The 19,270-nt window shown below is 42.9% G+C and overlaps 4 protein-coding genes across 9 annotated transcripts in view; 2 read left to right on the top strand and 2 right to left on the bottom strand.

Moving 5' to 3' along the window:
* LOC126558700 (probable G-protein coupled receptor Mth-like 5) overlaps positions 1-19,270 on the bottom strand; it is a 200,865-nt gene that overhangs the window by 4,802 nt on the left and 176,793 nt on the right. The window lies entirely within an intron of this gene.
* Positions 1-19,270, bottom strand: part of LOC126556551 (basement membrane-specific heparan sulfate proteoglycan core protein) — a 206,664-nt gene that overhangs the window by 154,578 nt on the left and 32,816 nt on the right. The window lies entirely within an intron of this gene.
* LOC126557077 (DNA topoisomerase 3-beta) lies at positions 497-3,790 on the top strand. The gene is made up of 8 exons (XM_050212726.1): positions 497-769; positions 866-1,613; positions 1,688-1,816; positions 1,891-1,962; positions 2,031-2,625; positions 2,696-3,353; positions 3,442-3,569; positions 3,629-3,790. The coding sequence occupies exons 1-8, from the start codon at positions 679-681 to the stop codon at positions 3,785-3,787; spliced, it is 2,580 nt and encodes an 859-aa protein (XP_050068683.1). The 5' UTR covers positions 497-678; the 3' UTR covers positions 3,788-3,790.
* LOC126556681 (tyrosine-protein kinase Fer-like) overlaps positions 18,336-19,270 on the top strand; it is a 51,297-nt gene continuing 50,362 nt past the window's right edge. For all 5 annotated transcript variants that reach the window (XM_050212104.1, XM_050212101.1, XM_050212099.1 and 2 more), the window contains exon 1: positions 18,336-18,654. In XM_050212104.1, coding sequence (XP_050068061.1) covers positions 18,459-18,654 — 196 coding nt within the window. In that variant the 5' untranslated portion in view covers positions 18,336-18,458. The remainder of the gene's footprint in view (positions 18,655-19,270) is intronic.

Below are 19,270 nucleotides of genomic sequence, written 5' to 3'. Positions count from 1 at the left end.
TTCTAGTTTTTACTCGCACTACTACTATCATAAAACTGCCGGCAATATGAAAGCGCCCGACTGCAAACTTTGACAGTTCCTGTTATCCATCAACTAGCACACGTTATTTGACGGCTCGTGACGCTTTCATTCGAAATGTTTCAACCCATTTGAATTTTATGCAAATTCGATACCGGTTAGCAGAAATACTTGTAGCATAAAAAAAAACCGAATGTTATTCATGTTACCACAACAGTTAGTAATATCATTGCAATATCTTCTTTTAGTTTAACTTTTACATCAGAATTTTATGCTAAAGACTAAAGGTTCTGTAAAGGCTAGAGCAGCTTTGCTGACTTCTGGACGTATTCTGAATTTTATTAAGCGTAAAAAAGCTCAACGAAATTTATCCGTTTGTAATTTACTGCCTTTTACTTTTCTGCTTCTTATATTGCAAACCTTTCTATTGATAACTGTCACACTCCGCGATCCCAAGACCACCCAGCAGTGCAGCTGCCAAACGAATGTCAAAATGAAAAAACGAGAAAACGCCGCTTTTGACTTGTATTTATTTGTTCGCAGCATAGTTGCAAAAAATAAATAAGCGGCTTTTCCGATATATTTTAGTTTATTTATTCACTACCCAGTATCCGAGTGTTGCACCGATTCTCTTGCACCTGAAACTACTGCACGCTCATCATGAAGGTTGCGCTAATGGTGGCAGAAAAGCCATCGCTAGCAGCATCGCTAGCGAGCATCCTGAGCAATGGGAAGTGTTCGGTGCGAAAAGGTAACGTACTGGTAGCGGTCTCCCCGGATTGAGGGCGTTTACGCTGGTTTCTAAACCTTCCTCCGTTCTCCTGCTGTGTACTTCTTCCCACCGTAGGATCGAACAGTGCCTGCTCGGTACACGAGTGGGTGGGTCAGTTCCGGGGCGAAACGACCCGGTTCAAAATGACGTCCGTGTGTGGTCACGTCATGGGGTTGGAGTTTGTCGGCAAGTACAACTCGTGGGATCGCGTCGATCCGGCTGAGCTGTTCGGGTGCCCGACCGAGAAAAAAGAATGCACACCGAACCTACGGATGCCATACTTCTTGGCACAGGAAGCGCGCGGTTGCGACTACCTCATTCTGTGGCTCGATTGCGATAAGGAGGGTGAAAACATATGCTACGAAGTGATGGCTGCCGTATCTGACTCGATACACAACGTGCATTCCAACCGGGTGACGTACCGTGCAAAGTTTTCCGCCATCACCGAGAAGGACATCAAGTACGCGATGGACAATCTGATTCATCCCAACGAGAACGAGGCGAAATCGGTCGACGCACGGCAAGAGCTCGATCTGCGCATTGGCTGCGCGTTTAGCCGGTTTCAGACCAAGTTTTTCCAGGGCAAGTATGCGGACTTGGACGCATCGCTCATCTCGTACGGTCCTTGTCAAACGCCGACGCTTGGGTTTTGCGTACAGCGGCACGACGAAATACAAACGTTCAAGCCGGAAACGTTCTGGTACGTGCAGGTTTCGGTGGGCGAAAGCCCGGAAGTCAAGCTCGAGTGGCACCGGGTGCGTGTGTTCGAGAAGGAAATTGCCTGTATATATTTGAACAAGGTGAAGGACCACAAGGAGGCAACGTGAGTAGCGCAATTTGTATAACAACGCAATGGATTTTGTAATCTTGTTCACGATTTTGTCCGCAAATTCGTAGAGTTGAAGCGGTAAGCACGAAGGAACAGGTCCGTGGACGTCCGCAAGCACTTAACACCGTTGAGCTGATGCGCGCCGCCAGTGCTGGGTTGGGCATTGGTCCTCATACCGCAATGCAAATTGCAGAAAAGTAAGCGGAAGCGGAAATGTGAGCTGAAGTATGCCACCGCTAACAATTATTTATTTGGTTTTCCCACCTTGCAGGTTATACACACGAGGTTACATTAGCTATCCCAGAACAGAAACCACTCAGTATCCTACAAACTTTGACCTAAAGTATGTGGTCCTTTACCCACTTTTGTACCTGTCTCTATTTTAATCGGATTCCTTTCCATCGATTCCAGTGGAGTCGTACGACTGTTACAACCCTCGTCGGAGTTTGGTGAAGAAGCGAAAGCGATCGCCCGCGACATGACCCATCCCCGCAAGGGCAACGATGCCGGCGACCATCCACCCATCACACCGATGAAGTTGGCCTCCCGCAACGAGCTTGACGGGGACAGTTGGCGCGTGTACGATTACATTTGCCGCCACTTTCTTGGTACGATTTCACGCGATCTTAAGTATCGCACGCACACGACCAAGTTCCGGATCGGGGGCGAGCTGTTTACGGCCACCACCAGCGCACTGATCGATCCCGGCTTTACCAAGGTCATGACGTGGCAAGCGTTCGGGAAAAATGAGCTAGTACATCAGTTTGCAGTTAACGATAAGGTGAAGATCAGCGACGTGCGACTAGTGGAGAGCCAAACTGGCCCACCAGACTATCTGACGGAGTCGGAACTGATTTCACTGATGGAAAAACATGGCATAGGTACGGACGCATCGATCCCGGTACACATAAACAATATTTGTCAGCGTAATTATGTGGTGATTGGCAGTGGTCGTACACTGACGCCCACCAACCTTGGCATTGTGCTGGTACACGGATATCAAAAGGTACCGTTAAGTGGACATCTTGGCCTATTTAGAGCACCCCATTAATAGTTTGCCTCTGTTATTATTCTAGATCGATCCGGAGCTGGTACTTCCGACGATGCGATCGGCCGTCGAGCAGCAGCTGAATCTCATCGCGCACGGTTCCGCCGACTACCGGTCGGTGCTGAAGCATGCGGTCGAAATATTTCGCCTCAAGTTTCTGTACTTTGTGCAAAACATCAGCAACATGGACATACTGTTCGAGTCCACCTTTTCCTCGCTCAGCTCGTCCGGCAAATCGTTGTCGCGCTGTGGCAAATGTCGGCGTTACATGAAATACATCCAATCCAAGCCAGCCCGTCTCCACTGCCCAACGTGTGACGAAACGTACACGCTGCCTGTTAAGGGTTCGATTCGGGTGTACCGTGAACTCAAATGTCCGCTCGATGACTTCGAACTGGTCGCCTGGACGAATGGTGCGATGGGTAAAGCATTCCCGCTCTGTCCGTACTGCTACAATCACCCACCGTTCAGGGATATGGTAAAGAATTCGGGCTGTAACAACTGTCCGCATCCGACGTGTGCCCATTCCCTGTCGCTGTTGGGCGTTTCGAGTTGTATGGAGTGTGAGCGGGGCGTTCTGGTGCTGGATTGTACAATGACACCCAAAACATGGCGTCTGGTGTGCAACGGGTTGTGCGATGTCATTGTCAATTGCTTTGCGGACGCGGTGAAAGTGACCGTTGAAGGTAAGGGTCCTAGTCAATAGGGATAAAAAACAATTTTAATTAATATTATTTTTTGTTGTTCAATTACTTTTTAATTCATTTGCTATAGCCGATTCGTGTGAAGAGTGTGGCGCCCAGCTAGTTACGGCCGTGTACAAACAGGAAAAGACTCCGTTCAAAGACGACGTAACGGAGAAAAAGGGATGCATTTTCTGTTTCGCCGACTTTATGCCTCTGGTAAGAAACAAACTGCCAAGGAACCGGTTTTGTGCAACGCTAACACACGCTTTTTTCAGGTTGAGAAGCACAAGGCGGTCGAAATGCGGCGCAATCATGCCGGTGGCGGCCGTGGTGGACGGGGTCGAGGTTTTCGTGGCCGGGGTGGCAAGGGTGGAAGGGGCCGGAACAAAGCACCCAAGGATAAAATGACGCAGCTTGCAAATTATTTTGTGTAGCTCGTTTTCCATCCCATCTTGCCGTACCCTCGAACAACAGCTGGATCAACGAAAGGAAGGAGCGGCCATCTGCAACGATACATCTACTGCATTTCAATTGTAAATTCTCATCCTCGAACCAGGGGTAAAGTTCGATCGTGTATGATTTGAAAAATCATGTATCTTACAAAGCCTAGTATTTGCACCCACAGACAATAAGGTGCGTTTCTGTGTGAGTGTGTATATGTGTCTCTCTGCGACAAACAACAACACAATCTTATTCCGCAAAGAAATAATAAAAATCTCTACAAAAATGTTAACATTATTCGAATGTAAAAAGAGATTTTTTGCATTGTGAACACACAAATCTGAAAAAGCATATGTTTTGCTTTATTATTATTATTATTATTATTGTTTTCATTTGCCTGAAAGTGAAATACATCTGAAACATTTTTTATATTGATATGAAAAAATGAAGTTAGTTAATTTGTAGTTTGATTCATGTTGCTTATATTTCCTTTCCTTTTCGGGGCGATCATCCAAAATCGTTTTCGCCCAGCGGACGGATAGTCTGATCCTTGAGTCTAAGATCAATAAAGTTCTAAGTCTAAGATAGAGACAAGATCATAATGCTCTCTGGTGTCTTTCTGGTACGATGTGATGGCTTATTTTTCTCGAGAAGAGGTAATAAACAAAAAGACTTTTGCAATATTTCACTTTATCAATGTTTCCCGACGTTAAACAAAATAGCTGCCCCAATCAGTTGATAATCTGGCTGTAATATTTAATTGTGAAAACAAAACAAGAGACATAGGACTGTCGGACGATTGGTGGCTATCTAGGCAAAACAGTGTCATCGCATGAAAAGGTTTCAATTACAATATTTCTAATACTTTGTTAGAAACGAACTTTAATACTGCTTTCTTTATTTTTAAACATGATTGAAAAAAAAATTAAATCAATTAGTACAATTTACAAAGAAACATTTTGTAAAATTTGAAGCTACTGTTAAAAAATTCGTGTCCATGTTGGATCGATCTTTTGATTTTCCTCTGCAATTTTAATTCATCATGTATTTTAATTATATTTTAATCTTTACTCTTTAGTCCCTGGATTATAGGTTTCACTTAGGATAAAACATTCATTTTTAAATTTCCTAATCACATGCTGATCGTCAGAATTGAAAACTACTATTTGAAATTTCTTCACTCATATTTCTAAAATCTCTTCCCATTCACTTCCTGTCCGATTTTGTTGGCCATAGCTACTGCAAATCACTTGACTACGATTAAGTGGTATTTTATTTTTACATAAAAATCAACACGATTAGCAGTGGAGTTGATTAACTATGAAACACGGATTCCGAATGGAAAATCAATAACTCAGTCTATTTTTCTTTAATGTATACGTTAATACTTTCAAATACCACTAAATTCAAACCTTTCTTAACAAACAAAGGTGCAAATGCAATTAGTATGCGACAGGCGTATCGTTCCCGCCCGCCGATGACCACAGTTGATCGATCAAGCGCGTAAGTGGAACTTTTGCAGAGAACCGCAGCAAAGAGGTAGTAAAGAAGTACGTCAGCCCCGACACATCATCCAGCTGATGGCGAACCAGTGCTTCCGTTTCGCGACGATTCAAATACAACCGTCTACCATCGTGGACTGTGTAATTTTGGGCCGTTCCACGCACAACGTCCATCGAGACCAGGATCGGATTGGAAGTGTTGCATGTATCATCACGCACTGGTGTGCAAAGAATGAATGCTTCCTTCGGTAGGACCCGTTCAATTGCATCCAGCAGTAGAGGTGTGTTGACGAAGACACTCTCATTGACGAACAATGCGTACCGTGCGTTGGTTGCAACAGTTTCTCGATGTTGCAAAGCTTTAAGCCAAATGGCCAGTTCGTCCTCTTCGGTGGATTGGTGTTTTGAATGAAAATTTCCAGCGCGTAGCACAAACCGATGAATCACACGGGGATCTTCCTGGGCCCAGGTTCGTCGAATAGTTCGTCGCAATGCGTAATTTTGTTTCGACGATCTAATTATCATCGCCAACAGTGGACCCTCTAAGGCATTCGATTCTTGGCCAGTGTACAATTCGGCAGAGGGTCTCGGTGCACCTATTTTTTGCAACAGCTCACTATTGTCTCGATTAATGCCATCTTCCAGCCGGTGCATAAGTTGCACTGAAGCTACCAGCATGACCGAGACGGACGCGATCACGATCACCACACAGAACAGAGTAAACCTTTCGAACCAATCCATCAGCACCAGCACCACCGACGACGATATAACACAGCTGCTACGTACGTGCGATCGGCGGGAGCGATCAGTATCGACAACCGGTTCGAGTTCCGAGTTCGAACCGTAACTAAACGAAATCAACTCTGCGTGAAATGCACACGTAGCTCGCGTGTTTGCGCATCCGCGAGTATTAGTGACACAGCGCGATGCTATATGCCAATAAAGATACGCGAATGGAAAAAAATTATAAGCGTCAGCGCTTATCGCACCAAACAATGCCAATCTTCACCAATTATCCAGCGAATCGTCGGCAGACACTTGTGATTAGCGATCTTGTGTCTAGAGAGTGAACGTGCGGCTCCAGTGACAGCGGGAAGGGCTTTTCCCCGGTTTGGCATCTTGCGCTGTTTACACATCCATCAAGTATCTTAGTAATTGTGTGTTGCTATGACAACTGTACACTGTTGTAGATTAGCACAACACGGAAGCACGATATTGATGCTGAGCAGAACAAAGCACGCGTATATAGATAGTAAACCACAGTTAGGTTAAAATGCTGAAGCTGATTCCCGTAAAGTATTTATTCAATTTATCTTTCACAACATTTTTTTTCTGTGAATTTCAAATGTCATTTTTACTTTTCACGAAATGTAAGGAAAATAACAGCTGTTTGTAAAATATAGCTCACAGCTCGTGCAACTCACACCTACATTTAAAAACGTACAACAATCATCACAAATTTTTGAAGTGTTTTTTTGGTTACCAAACAAAAAATTACCCTCTTTTGCTTTTTATATAAATATTTGCCAATAATATCAATCTAATACGAAGCTAACTATACACACCGTGTAACAGTTAAAATCACGTGCTTCCTTTCAAACGCCATATCAAAATATATTAACCGCCGTAATACAATTAAATGGCGCTTGGTTGGCTCTCTCACAATACATCCGCTCTTTTGACCACGCTCACCTATTTGCTACTTCGTTTTAGCAAGCAACCAATACCTTAACATGCCATCCCGTTCTGGCAAATGGGCACAATTGCCATATGCAATGATTTTAACGAAAGCTCGACGAAACGTCGCTGACCGCGATGATGATGCACAGTGAGCGATTATGCACAGCAAGGGCAGAAACAACTAATAACGGAAATGAAAAGTAAGAAACACTATCAGAGAAGTTAATTAACAGACTTGTTTTGAACTATCATAAAAAGCATAGTCCCCCATAAATAGATGGCTTAAGACTTTTTTTAAAGTACTAAGAACCTGACGCAAAAACTCCCAACATCAAATAAAAAAGTTAAAAAGCTATTGAAATTAATAGCTCCACTTAATAAATAAATAAACAAATGTATTCCGTTAGCGTTCTTTATACCATTAAAAAAATTACCGAAGATTTGTTTAAAGCACTGTAAAAAAAACAGATATTTTCAAATCGTTTTTCATTTCCAAAATTTACATGGTCGCCACCCACCGTGTGATGGTGATATTTTCGTGGATGCACGACTTGCTACCGACTCGGCTCTCTCTCCGTGCCGAGCATTTCATTCATTCAAAAAGCGGCCGCGCGTGCGGACGTTGTACGTGATCATTGCTGCTATTTTCTCAGCAACTAAATGCCGGCGCGGCATTTCTGTCGTCCCACACACATACACATGCCACCACAGGTGTGAAGTGAAGTGCGTTCTTTATTTTGTGGGTGTGTGTACGTACGGTAAGGCTTTCTTTTTCGACTCGACGTTTGCGTGCGTGTGTGCGTGTGTGTGCCTTTCCCTCGACGATCGGTTCGTTGTTGTACGTGTGTGTTGTGTGCGTATGTTTTGTTTGTCCTGTCCTGCGGTGCGTTACCTGTGTACGATTGTAAGGGCGCGAGCCAGAAGGGTAAATCGCTTTTGCACATCCGTGTTCTACACGAATGCACTTCTCGAAACCGTGTGTTGTTGCCGTTTCACGAGTGTTTCTACCAGTGATAAAATGCCAAAATAAAACCACCCACCTACTGTGATACGTATGGGTGTGTTGTTTTGTGTGATCGAGCTGCATGCGATACGGCGGAAGAGTTTATCACCACGTTCTACGGGTGGTCCGAAGATCGTGTGTATTTCTCACCAATACGGTCTACACGGTGCTACCTTCCGCTCATCAACCTGCAGCATAAACCTGTTTTGATGGAGGTTGGCTTCGATAAAACATTCAAAAGGTGAGTGAAATAATTTTTATTTCCTATACGATTATGCTGCACACCATTTAAATCAACACCTGAACCTTTGTGTGTGTGTGTGTCGCGTTTTTGCGACCCTTTCTTCGCTGTATGTGCCCCTGTTACGCGTGTCCAGCGGGGAAGAGGCGGTGGTGGGGAGGGAGTCAGATGGGTGGGACGGCGGTTGTTTTCGTTGCATCCTATCCCGTTTCCATTCCGGTTTTTCAAACAACAGCGCAACATCAACTTCCACCTTTCAGCGCTGCGAGACAACCAAAGCAACAGGGCCAATAAAAACACACCACCCCAAAACGACGATGAATGTGGTGGAGGGCAATAAGAAAAGGAAGAAAATAAAATAAAATAAAACAAAAACACAAAGCAATCTCTCCTGCGCCATCGTTGCTTAGGAGAAGCTGGCATACACATATACACACACACACACACATAGAAGGAGAAACCGAAAATCTTGGGCCTCGCGGCAACAGCAACCAAACCACCAGTAAAAGATGAAGAGAACGAACTCCAGGTGAAGAAGAAAGCGCAAAACATCAGAAAACCTGTTTGGCTCCATAACACCGTCGCGTCTCATGCACGTGTATGTGAGAGAGTGTTGTGTCGAAGAACAGAAGCACCCTCCCCAACTCCCCAAACCCAATTGGGTCCCCGCGACATACGCGCCACGGCGAGATGGAATAAGGTTCTCGTCCGTTGCGGATTGCTTGCGCGTGCTTCTTTTTATGAATAAGAGGCGAAAAAAGTATCAAAAATCATTATGTTTTGCATGCCGGATCAAATCGATCGAATCCCGATCGATCGATCTCTGCCGCTTGATCTCTCACGAACATGATCTCGAATATTGTTTTTTTTTCGCAATGTTTATTCCATTTAAATGGCTAATGGTTACAATTTATTGTTATTTCTTGTTGGCAACAGTATTTCTAGCTCTGTATGTAGCTTTGTATGTCTGTTTAGCATTCTTGCGAAGGAAAAATATAATCTGTGATTTAAGCAAAAAATAATTGGTTTTTATGCATTTGAAAGCAGATCCAAAATAATCAACGTTGAAGATCTTTATATTAAATGAAGATGCCGTTCTGGTACGGTGCGCTCAGATTGTATTTTTATGAAACAGGGTAACACGGTGAAATGACTTCAATTTGCTAAGGAGTTTACTGATAACGTTTAGAGGGCAGTTCTAAGTACAAATGAGTTGATATTGGAACTGTTGAAGTGCTAAAATACCATGTTTAATACAGATCTAATAAGAAACTTCAAGAGCGCCACGTGTAGGGACCATTTCAGGGTAGAGGATGCAAGTGGGAAGTCTGAAAGACTGATGGAAATCAAGACGGTCTGTAATATATTGCAAAAAATTGCAGTTACTGCCTTCACGAAGTAACGATCTTCTTGTGCGCCTTAATGAAATAGGCAGTTTTTTGCGATCATTTTGTACCTTTTCGGTTGAAAATAAACTCTTTAGCCAGTCATTCACGCATCCTATGGTTTGGTTATTTGCAAAGATACGTCTTCTGAATATACTTTGTTGCTTATGTCTTACAAAGAGACAAATTCTAGGCCCTGATTACTTTTTTAAACAATAATAAAATATATTTGAACGATCATAATTGCACGTTCTGTCTATTTTTACCACCGTTTTAAAGCGCACATTAATTTCTATTGGATAATTCCGACAACTTGATCGACCGATCATTCGTTGCATCTTCAAGTTCTCAAATCTTAAAGTAAATGGAACTCAGCACACATTTATTTAAATCATCCTATTGGAAATCTCGTACAAAACGGGAGAAGATCATCATCATAATCACCATCGACCGTTCTTAGTTTGTTCGCTGGCGTCGGAAGACTAAAAATAAGAAAACTTTGTACGTTTCGACACGAATTAGAATCTTTTTCACTTTCAGCGTTCTGCTCCCGCTGGGAGGGGTCGTACGAATGCGTTTGCGTATGCGTTTCCCTCGGTTCGAATTTCCCCCGGTTGAGTGTACACGAACAGCGAAACGTATTGAAGGACCAACACGGCGCTCCAACAAAACACGGTCGTGTCGTTGTCATCATCGCCGTCGTCGTCGTCGTGACGTTGGCCACCCTGTTTGGCCCAACCGGTTTTTCTGTGCCCGTTTAGTGCATAGGGAAGGTGGCAGCACGGTAACGAAAGGGTGGCGCATCAGGCGACGGCAGCAGCAGCGAACATAACACAAACAACGCACAAAAAAGGCATAATAAAAATAAAATAAAACCACATAACAATGGTGTGATCGTATGTGTGTGTATGTGTGCATGTGAAACGAATGGAAAAGTGCAACTTTAGCACATCATCGATCCACGCACCGCACATGGTCTGTGAAGTCAATCTCAGACGCAGCACCGAACGATACGAGGGCATTGGAGCGGACAAGAAAGCGTACACACGATAAACGGACGGGAAGTTGAAGGAGCTTCAGTTCCTGCAGCGTGTGTGTGTCGTCGGCGTATTGTCGTCGGCCAAAAAGTTATCAAGCTCAAGCGACACTCTCCCACTACACACGTATGTACATAGCTGCTAGATGGCAAAACGTGATCGGAGTCATCCTGATGCGTGCCGTTCAGTTCAGAAGCCTGCCCTGCGATCATTCAAGACGCCAGGCAGAAGAGAGACGGTGGGGAAAAATAAATCACGACCGATGTGAAAGTATAGGTTTTCAGGTGTATATTTACACAGCACACTATCACATTCGGGAGGGTGATATTTATCAAACTTATCGCGAAACAAACGTTTCGTTGTGTAACAGAATTTTTTGTTTTTATTTGTATGTTTTCGAAAAACCGCAGTGAAGACTTCGATGTCCGTTGTTGCTTAGTTGGATGCTTAAGCCAAAAAGAGAGCTAAACATCTGCAAGAAATTTACCATAAACGAAGGATCTAACTTTTATCCAAATATTCAACAAGAGTTCAAGAATATTCTGGATGAGCATTTTTATACAAATCTCTTCGTGCATGTTTGAGACAAAGTTTTACTGTAAGAAGGATAAGCTGTTGACGCCGCTTGTGACAAACATTTTCTTTGTCTGTGCGTGCGTCATCGATCAAAGAGACTCCTATCTGATATCATTGAGGAGTTTTGGTTTTGTTTGACTTAGCTTTATTCAAGAACCTTACAGTGTTTCTGAGTAGAACTAGACAAGTGAAAGGCATTTCTAGACAACGGTCAAGATGAAAGCGTTGGAAGCGTTTAGGAAACGCTTGGCAAATTTCAAAATTAAAAAAATATCTGCTGAAATACACCTTCTTTTCTTAATTCCAATTCTAAATAATTCCCAAACGTACGTATACTTTCACACCGAATATAATTACGTTCAAAATGCATGGTTTTCTTTAAAAATGTGAGCTAGAAATAAAAATTTGCAATACCTGTTCAAAACTTTATCTTTTGACAGAAGATGACAGAAGACGGTTCTGTTTATAATCACTGAATCAAATTCTTGTAGCTGTTGTCATGGATATTTTACAGAAATTCATATACATTTATTTTACCGTTTTCAAACATGTTCAAAGTACAAACTATATTAATGTTATTATTGAATGCATGTAAATTATAAAAAAATGTGTATTTCAACGGCTACTTTTAAAATTTTTGCAAAGCGTTTCCGAAACGCTTCCAATTGTTTCACCAACCATTTCAAATATGGCTGTCCAGTTCTACTTGCCGTTTGTCCACTTCAACCTAACGTTTGTCCAGTTCAACTTGACCACTGTCGTAAAAAGAACGACGGTTGTCCAGTTCATCTTGAGCGTTGTCTAGAAATGTCTCGCACTTGTCTAGTTCTACTCAGAAACCCTGTATATCAGTGGTGGAATAAGCTCCTTGAAAGCATATAAGCAGAATAGAAGTTGTAGACACCTAACACATCGTATACACAGTCAAACTGCTGACTGGGCTGAGTTCCGAAGCATTTGCTTTGTTTGCTGATATTGTAATCCGATCTTACCTTATCAATTATTCTCTTTAGACAAGACAGACTGGCAACTGATCCATGAATCCTAGAACTTGTAAATAAAAATAATAAAGTTCCGGCTAACCGCCGCGTGATAGCCGCTCTTGATCTTACGATACATGCTAAATCAAGTTAATTTGAGTTACCTGAAGTAGCATTATTATCGTAGCTATCATATTTTAATCTATGTTTCACTGCATGCGGTCACGAACTGATATCTGAACGGTAGTTTATTCCCGCTCTTTGTGTTTACGTGTGTATGCTTATCGCGAAACCCTTCAACAGATCAGATCCGATTGGTTTGATTGCAGTTACGGATTTCATCAATCTGGGAAGATACACTTCGAAGTGTGCATACCTCGGAGTACGTCTTAAAAGCTTGCTTATTGGGGTGCCCCCTTCGTTATCAGTATGGTTTCGCGACAGCTGTCCAAATGCGTAATGGTTGTGTTTGCAAGCCACTTCGTACAATTTGTAATCGACCAATGGTCCGAACTTGATCGATAGGTGAAGGAGAAGCCGGCCAATTCTTGGACCATGTTTACCATGTAAACCTGTTTTCTCCTGTCAATAATTACACCGAAACATGAACATGGAGAGTTGGTTGGCACTTCCTCAACATGATTATTTCTCGCAGGCACTGTTGTCGCTTTTCTCTCTTCTTTTTACCGTTCGGTTGTAACCGGCTGTCCGGATACCTGGGGGTCTCGTTTGATGTGACCGTGCATCTCACAAAAGATTAAGATGAACGCGTCAACAGGTAGCGAGTTGAGTTGATGGCAAACTTCATACCAACAAGCAGCCAATCATCCAACAGCCGTGTGGTAACCTAAGAAGGGGTCGATGCACGGTGTACACGTATGGACGTATGAGAGGAAACTCATCTTCTGACGACTCCAGCCTAGCACTTGACGCGTTTGCGCGATATTGTTCTGCTTAGAAGCTGGAAGAGGGTGTGCTTTCTGAGTGTAAAGTACTCTTTTGCTTCTTCCCAGAAAAAAATCTACCGAAAAATGCTGCCTGTAATAAAACTATATCATACGTGCTCTTCACTGTACGGTTTTTTTGAAGCATGATGAAGCATTCTCGTAGTTCTCGCACTCACTCGTTACATGTACAGTAGCACATGCAATGCAGACGATTATGCCTCGATGGAGATTGCACCAAACAGTAACTAGCATGGCGTGCTCTGTCTGGTCAAGCCTGTTCTGTTCTTGTTTTGTTGCTCTCGACTGCTACTCCTGCCTTACGTCGTGGAGGGAACATATTTTATGGTCCGCTTTGTTTTTAAAACGCAAGATCCTTGTTTTGGTGCGCTGTTAATGCTTAAGCACGCCTCGATCGTTCGTTGTTCTCGCGCTGTACAAAGAACTTGAAGCGATTTGAGCGTGAGGTAAACTTTGGAGGAAGCCTATCCATGGAACAGCAAATAATTACTACAGCATTTAGGAGCTTAAATAATGCAAAAAAACGAGAAATGCACACTCGAGAAAAGATTAATGTATAGTAAAAAAAAAGTTACAAAACATTGCAATATTTTTGTAATCACAAACCAAAACAAAACATCATAGAAATAGCACACACACTCTCCCACATACATATTGCGTACGAAACATAATACCACGAATTATTGATGCAATGCGCTCGATCGTATGACGCGAAATGGAGAAGATGTTACAATTTATGCAAGGCACAACCGTTTCGAACACGGCAGTTATGGGTAACCGGTTTCCATCTGCAAAGGATGATGTATTCCATTATCATCGATAACCAGTTTGGTGATTTTGCGAGCATTGCCATTGGTGTGCGTTAATAAAGCATATCCGTCTGATCCAGTTTTGCGACATTTCCATGCTTGCTGCAGGTTGCTCCGGGAGACGCAAACAAAGAAAACATTTTTAGCTGTTTGTGAGTGCTGGGGTTTATCTTCCCATTTTCTGCACAGTGAAGGAAGCTGTACAGCTTAGCTTTGAGGTTTATCTTTCTCTATTTAAGTGCAACTTTTGTGTTTGTCGCATAAGAATACTTTATTTACAGAGTATTTGCTTTAAAACATGAATTTTACCCAACACAAAAAAATTGAATAAAACTGAGCGTTAACTTTAAATCAAAACATGTCTTTAAAGTCTTATTTTGTCTCGGGGTCCCGAGGCACACTTGGTAACAAAGTCCTGGTGTTTATCAAGTCAATTGTGAATCGTTCCAAACAAGGCGGGATAGGTTTTCAATTGATCGCGATTGGTTTTGATTCATTCTTGTGTGTTTTTTTCTTCATTCGTTTACTTGGCCTGCTTTCTTAACTATAGCGAGCCAATGAACCTTCAGGAATTGTCCAATAGATTAGGATGTTTGTTGTTCGAAAATCTTTAGAATTGTCCCAATTATTGCCTGCCAAATTTATTGATGTTTGGCTGTTCCACAGTGCAACAAATGCCATATAATTAAAACAAACAATGAAGAGTCATATTTGTGAACCTATCCTAGAATCATTTTATAAAAATATTTCTATTCGGTTTTTGTTCTGTTCTGTTGTTTCTCCCGGTTTCAGAAGTTCGTAGTAAATGACGCCGAGCTGGTCCCACCAAATACTCAGCATATTTTTCGAACTATGGATATCCGGCCGAGCTGATGATGTTGGGGTATGATCCGGGGGATCCCCATGATTTTTTGGGCTTAGGATTGCTGAACAAAATCTGTGCAGGAACCCCTTTCTGTTGTGCCGCTGGACCAGCAATTCACACATGAAGAGTCTGCGTTCAATGTCCCGCGGCTTCAACTCGTGTGGTATCCATTTGCCCTCCTTCTGTATCATGCCTAAGCATCCTCCACGGCGAAATCACCGCTTCGAAAGCGTCGAAACCAATCCCGTTTTCTTCGCACGAAACAAAAACAGCAACACCTCCCGCATATGGCGCTTATCCGGCTCAAATTCAGACATTTTCAAGAACTAGGAACTTTTACTCGGACGAAATAATCGCTAATCTGTTGACACAGTTTGATTATGTCATTCAACTTGATTTATGACGTTTGTAAACGTCAATATCACGCCACAGTCCACAGTGGCCCCATCGATTTCAAAACGACCATTATTTATTTGCGCACCTAATATATTATATAGACAGCCTAAGCCTTGGTAATCATTTGCTGCCTTGCTTGCAACATTTTTTGCTTTTATAAAGGTCTGATAGCAGAGGGTCTTTGATAGATGTATGTTAAAAAAAGATCGACTGGTTTCTACTGAGGTCGGTTGGTAGTCTACAGTTGACAACGCACTCAGATGACTCCTTCAAAAGTGTTGATATGACTACCATAGCCCTGGGAAGGGTCTGGGAATTAGTGCAAAAAAGGTCCTAATTTTTTGCACTAATTCTGCTTTTGTGTTGCAGGACGATCGGTTGGTGTCCCTTTCAACCATGCCCCACACGAAATAGTCCATCGGGTTGAGATACGGGAAGCTGGGAGGCCAAACATTGGGGATGGTAAAGTTTTAAAAGTTGTCTTTAAGCCATTTTTGCGATTTGGAGGCCGTATGACACGGTGCAGAAACTTGTTGCCGCACATACGGCCTATTGTTGGCCAAATTGGGTATCCAGGGCTTGACGATCGTGTCCAGCAGCTTCACATAGCCGCCCGCGTTCAGCCTCAGACCCTGCTCAAAGAAATGTGGTGCCATCACATCCCCTTCCGATGACACGCACCCGAACACCATGACCGTTTGTGGGAATTTTGGTTGCGGCACCCGTGGAACGTCGGCAGCACAGTAAGCAAGCTACCTGTTATTTTGGACGTTCAGCTGATGATCCTGCTGATGATCTGATCCTGCGTTTTTCGACGCATTTCGAAGATCCTCATTCAACGCATGCTTCACCGTGTTTGGGGTCACACCAATTTCACGCACAAGAATCCGAATGCTGACGTTCGGATCCTGCTGCACTCGTTATAGCGATTCTTGCAAGAACTCGTCATGTGATCCTGCGTTTTTCGACGCATTGCGAAGATCCTCATTCAATGCATGCTTCACCGTGTTTGGGGTCACATCAATTTCACGCACAAGAATCCGAATGCTGGCGTTCGGATCCTGCTGCACTCGTCATTGCGATTCTTGCAAGAACTCGTCATGTGATCCTTCCGTTGTACAACAGTCTCACAATCTTCGTTGCAGGTTTCAACCTGCTTGCCAATATCCTTCACCGTGTCTTGATGTCCCGGTTTGTGTGTTCGGCGCGGATCATCATGCTTGATCCTTCGATCGATCGATATCCCTGGCTGCAGCTTCCCATCCATATAGGCACCTGATCTCTGATCACCTGATTCAGCCAACGAATTCGCTGTACTCCCCGGACGCCTCGGGCCGTACTGGGGGTCGCTGACGAATAACTTCTTGGCGGGACATGAGTCCGGCATCCTCATAACATGCCCCAGCCATCGTATCTTGCCGGTGTTTGCCACCGTCAGAACCACCAAGCGAATCAGTGTGCGATATATCTCACATTTCGTGTGGTCTCGAAGTCTTCTGGATGTCAGCAGACAGTGGAGGCCGTAGTAGGCACGATTCCCCTGAACAATCTTGTACCACCTCGAGGTTTTCGTCGTCGACTAACACGCTGCTTCCCACTCTGGCTCCAAACACTTGTGGCGTGGTACGAATGACGAATCGTTTGTTTTGATACCATTACTCAATCACAAACTATAAACGAAATGGTCAAATTTATCTTGCACACTCCCATCTAATCGTATTAGCAATTTTATTTACTATCAATTAACTAACTCTTTTTTTTTTTTTGTCGTTTTCTTTGCAGCTCAATATTGTTTCAAAAAACCAGTAGGAGTTGGGGCGGCATCACCGGTCTTCACACGGCAGGACCGGAGTTCAAGTGACGACTGACTATCAAACCACGTCGTTAAGTCAATAAAAAGAAGAAAAAACAAACAAACGTAGAAACTCCTTAATGAACCTCAAACAGTAACGATAGTTTTTGATATTTATCACTGATCAAAAGATGATACTTTGTTGACAACAACGATTTACATGTTCTATGATATAATTGTATGCTGAAAACTACGATACTTACTGCAGTACTTTTTAATATTACCAGTATTCCTGGTCTTATAAGGAGTATTCCTTTTTTTGTGTATTTATAGAGGATTTGAGATTTTAAAAAAACTACATGCGTCTTTAACCATTGCAACTAAACCATTTCAATGCTGATTAATTATTTTAGTAGCAAATCTTAACGCAGATTAATAAGTAGAGTACAACTGTGTCTATGGAGCGGCTCGGTGGTTATGCGACATCGTCGCCGGCCTTCAAACGGTAGGACCGAGGTTCAAATCTCATCCGGACCGTCCCCCCCGTAGTGAGGATTAACTATCCAACTATGTGGTATCGGCAAGTCTAGCAAGGCATTGGATATCCGGCGTGATCTTAGAGGTCGTTATGCCAAGCAGAAGAAGAAGAAGGCAACTGTATCCATGGTAGATCTTTTGCGGGTTAATCTTTAGGAGGCTGAAGCCCTGATCATGTATGTAAATGGTTGACCACTGCAAAAATAAATCGCGCAACATAAAATATAGAGGTGGCCGTAGTCCGGGGAAACCCTGATGGAAGGCCGAAGCAATTCTGACGTGCAACATGAAATAGAAAGGCTCATAAGCACAATTGGCTAAAGGCTGTAATGCCTTGCTCCTATCTAGAAATGTCCCTAAGCATGGAGCGGAACGTGATTTTGGTGGATATAGTTGTTCTATTTATAAGAATAGTTTCGCGAATGTAGTGACAAATTAAAATAAAGAAAAGAATAAAAAAAAACGTCGGTGGAATGTTGTACAAATGCAAAGTGTAAACAGAACACAGTTCCATAAGTGATATTGTTTCTTGTTTTATAATTGAAGACAAATGTTCTCAATGTTTCTTTGTTTCGTGTTATTGGCTCGAATTTGTAATAATATTTAATGTGTTTAATTGTATAACACAAGCCATTTCCCTCTGTATCGTTATGGAATAGTTAAATTACAACATAAAGTGCAGTGTACAGTGCAGTTTGTATGTAGCTTACTCGACGCATCGAAATAAACCCAGCACAGCTGTGCGTTTTCGTATCGCTTTGGTGTTCTGTTCGTAGTGTGTGTGTGTGTGTGCAGTGTGACATTTAAAGTGACATCAAACAACAGGCGAATCGAACGATCGAAACGATCTTCCCGGGGTTTTTCCGACGAATATCGGTACCCCGCCGTGCCCCACCATGGGCTTTTCGTCCGCTCTGCAAGGACGGGCGGCGCATGATGCGCTGCTCAACCGGCAGGAGGCCGAACTGAAGCTGCTCGAAACGATGAAACGGTGCCTCGTGCAGAAGGCCAAGTGTGATCGCGAATATGCCGTGTCACTAGCGGCTGTCACTCAACAAGGACTCAAAATCGATCGTTCGGATGATCTACAAGGTAAGTGTCACAAGTGCAGGTGATTGACCTGAGGTGTAGCATATACTGGGCGCCTCCATATGTTTGTTTTTCAAATGTTTTAAATCTACATCAAATAGATTTGATGCAATTGATGTAATTTTTTATATTATATTTCTGTTCCTGTTTTGAGGTTTCTTTTCTGGATATTGTCTTTTGACTCTTTTTTTTTTTTGTTGTACTGACTATCAGATGCAATAATTTACATATAAAAACTCTATTACTTCCTCCTCCAAAACGTGAAAAGGCATCTTATCCAACAGAACGGCCTCGCCGTATTGCTTACCTTGAGGAGTTATATCTGACCAATTTTACTCAATCTTTATCTTCAAAACGTAAGAATGAGACCATCAATCGTAATCGATCATTGGCATAAACTCTCCCGGAAATGGGTGCTTACACTTTCCGTTTAAAAATTCCAGCCTTCAACACCAACCTAACTTACGGATTCCCACGTCTCCAACTAACACACTGGCGCAGTTTTTGGTGATGCGAAACATTTCGCTTTCCTTCGCTCGGTGTGGATTGTGTTAATTCCTTCCTTTTTTACGACGATCGTGCCTTTGAATTTCGCTTCGAAACCCAGTCTGCGTGTGCC

Source organism: Anopheles maculipalpis, chromosome 2RL, assembly GCF_943734695.1.
Source record: "Anopheles maculipalpis chromosome 2RL, idAnoMacuDA_375_x, whole genome shotgun sequence".
Lineage (NCBI taxonomy): Eukaryota > Metazoa > Arthropoda > Insecta > Diptera > Culicidae > Anopheles > Anopheles maculipalpis.
This window is presented reverse-complemented; position numbering and strand designations above follow the sequence as displayed.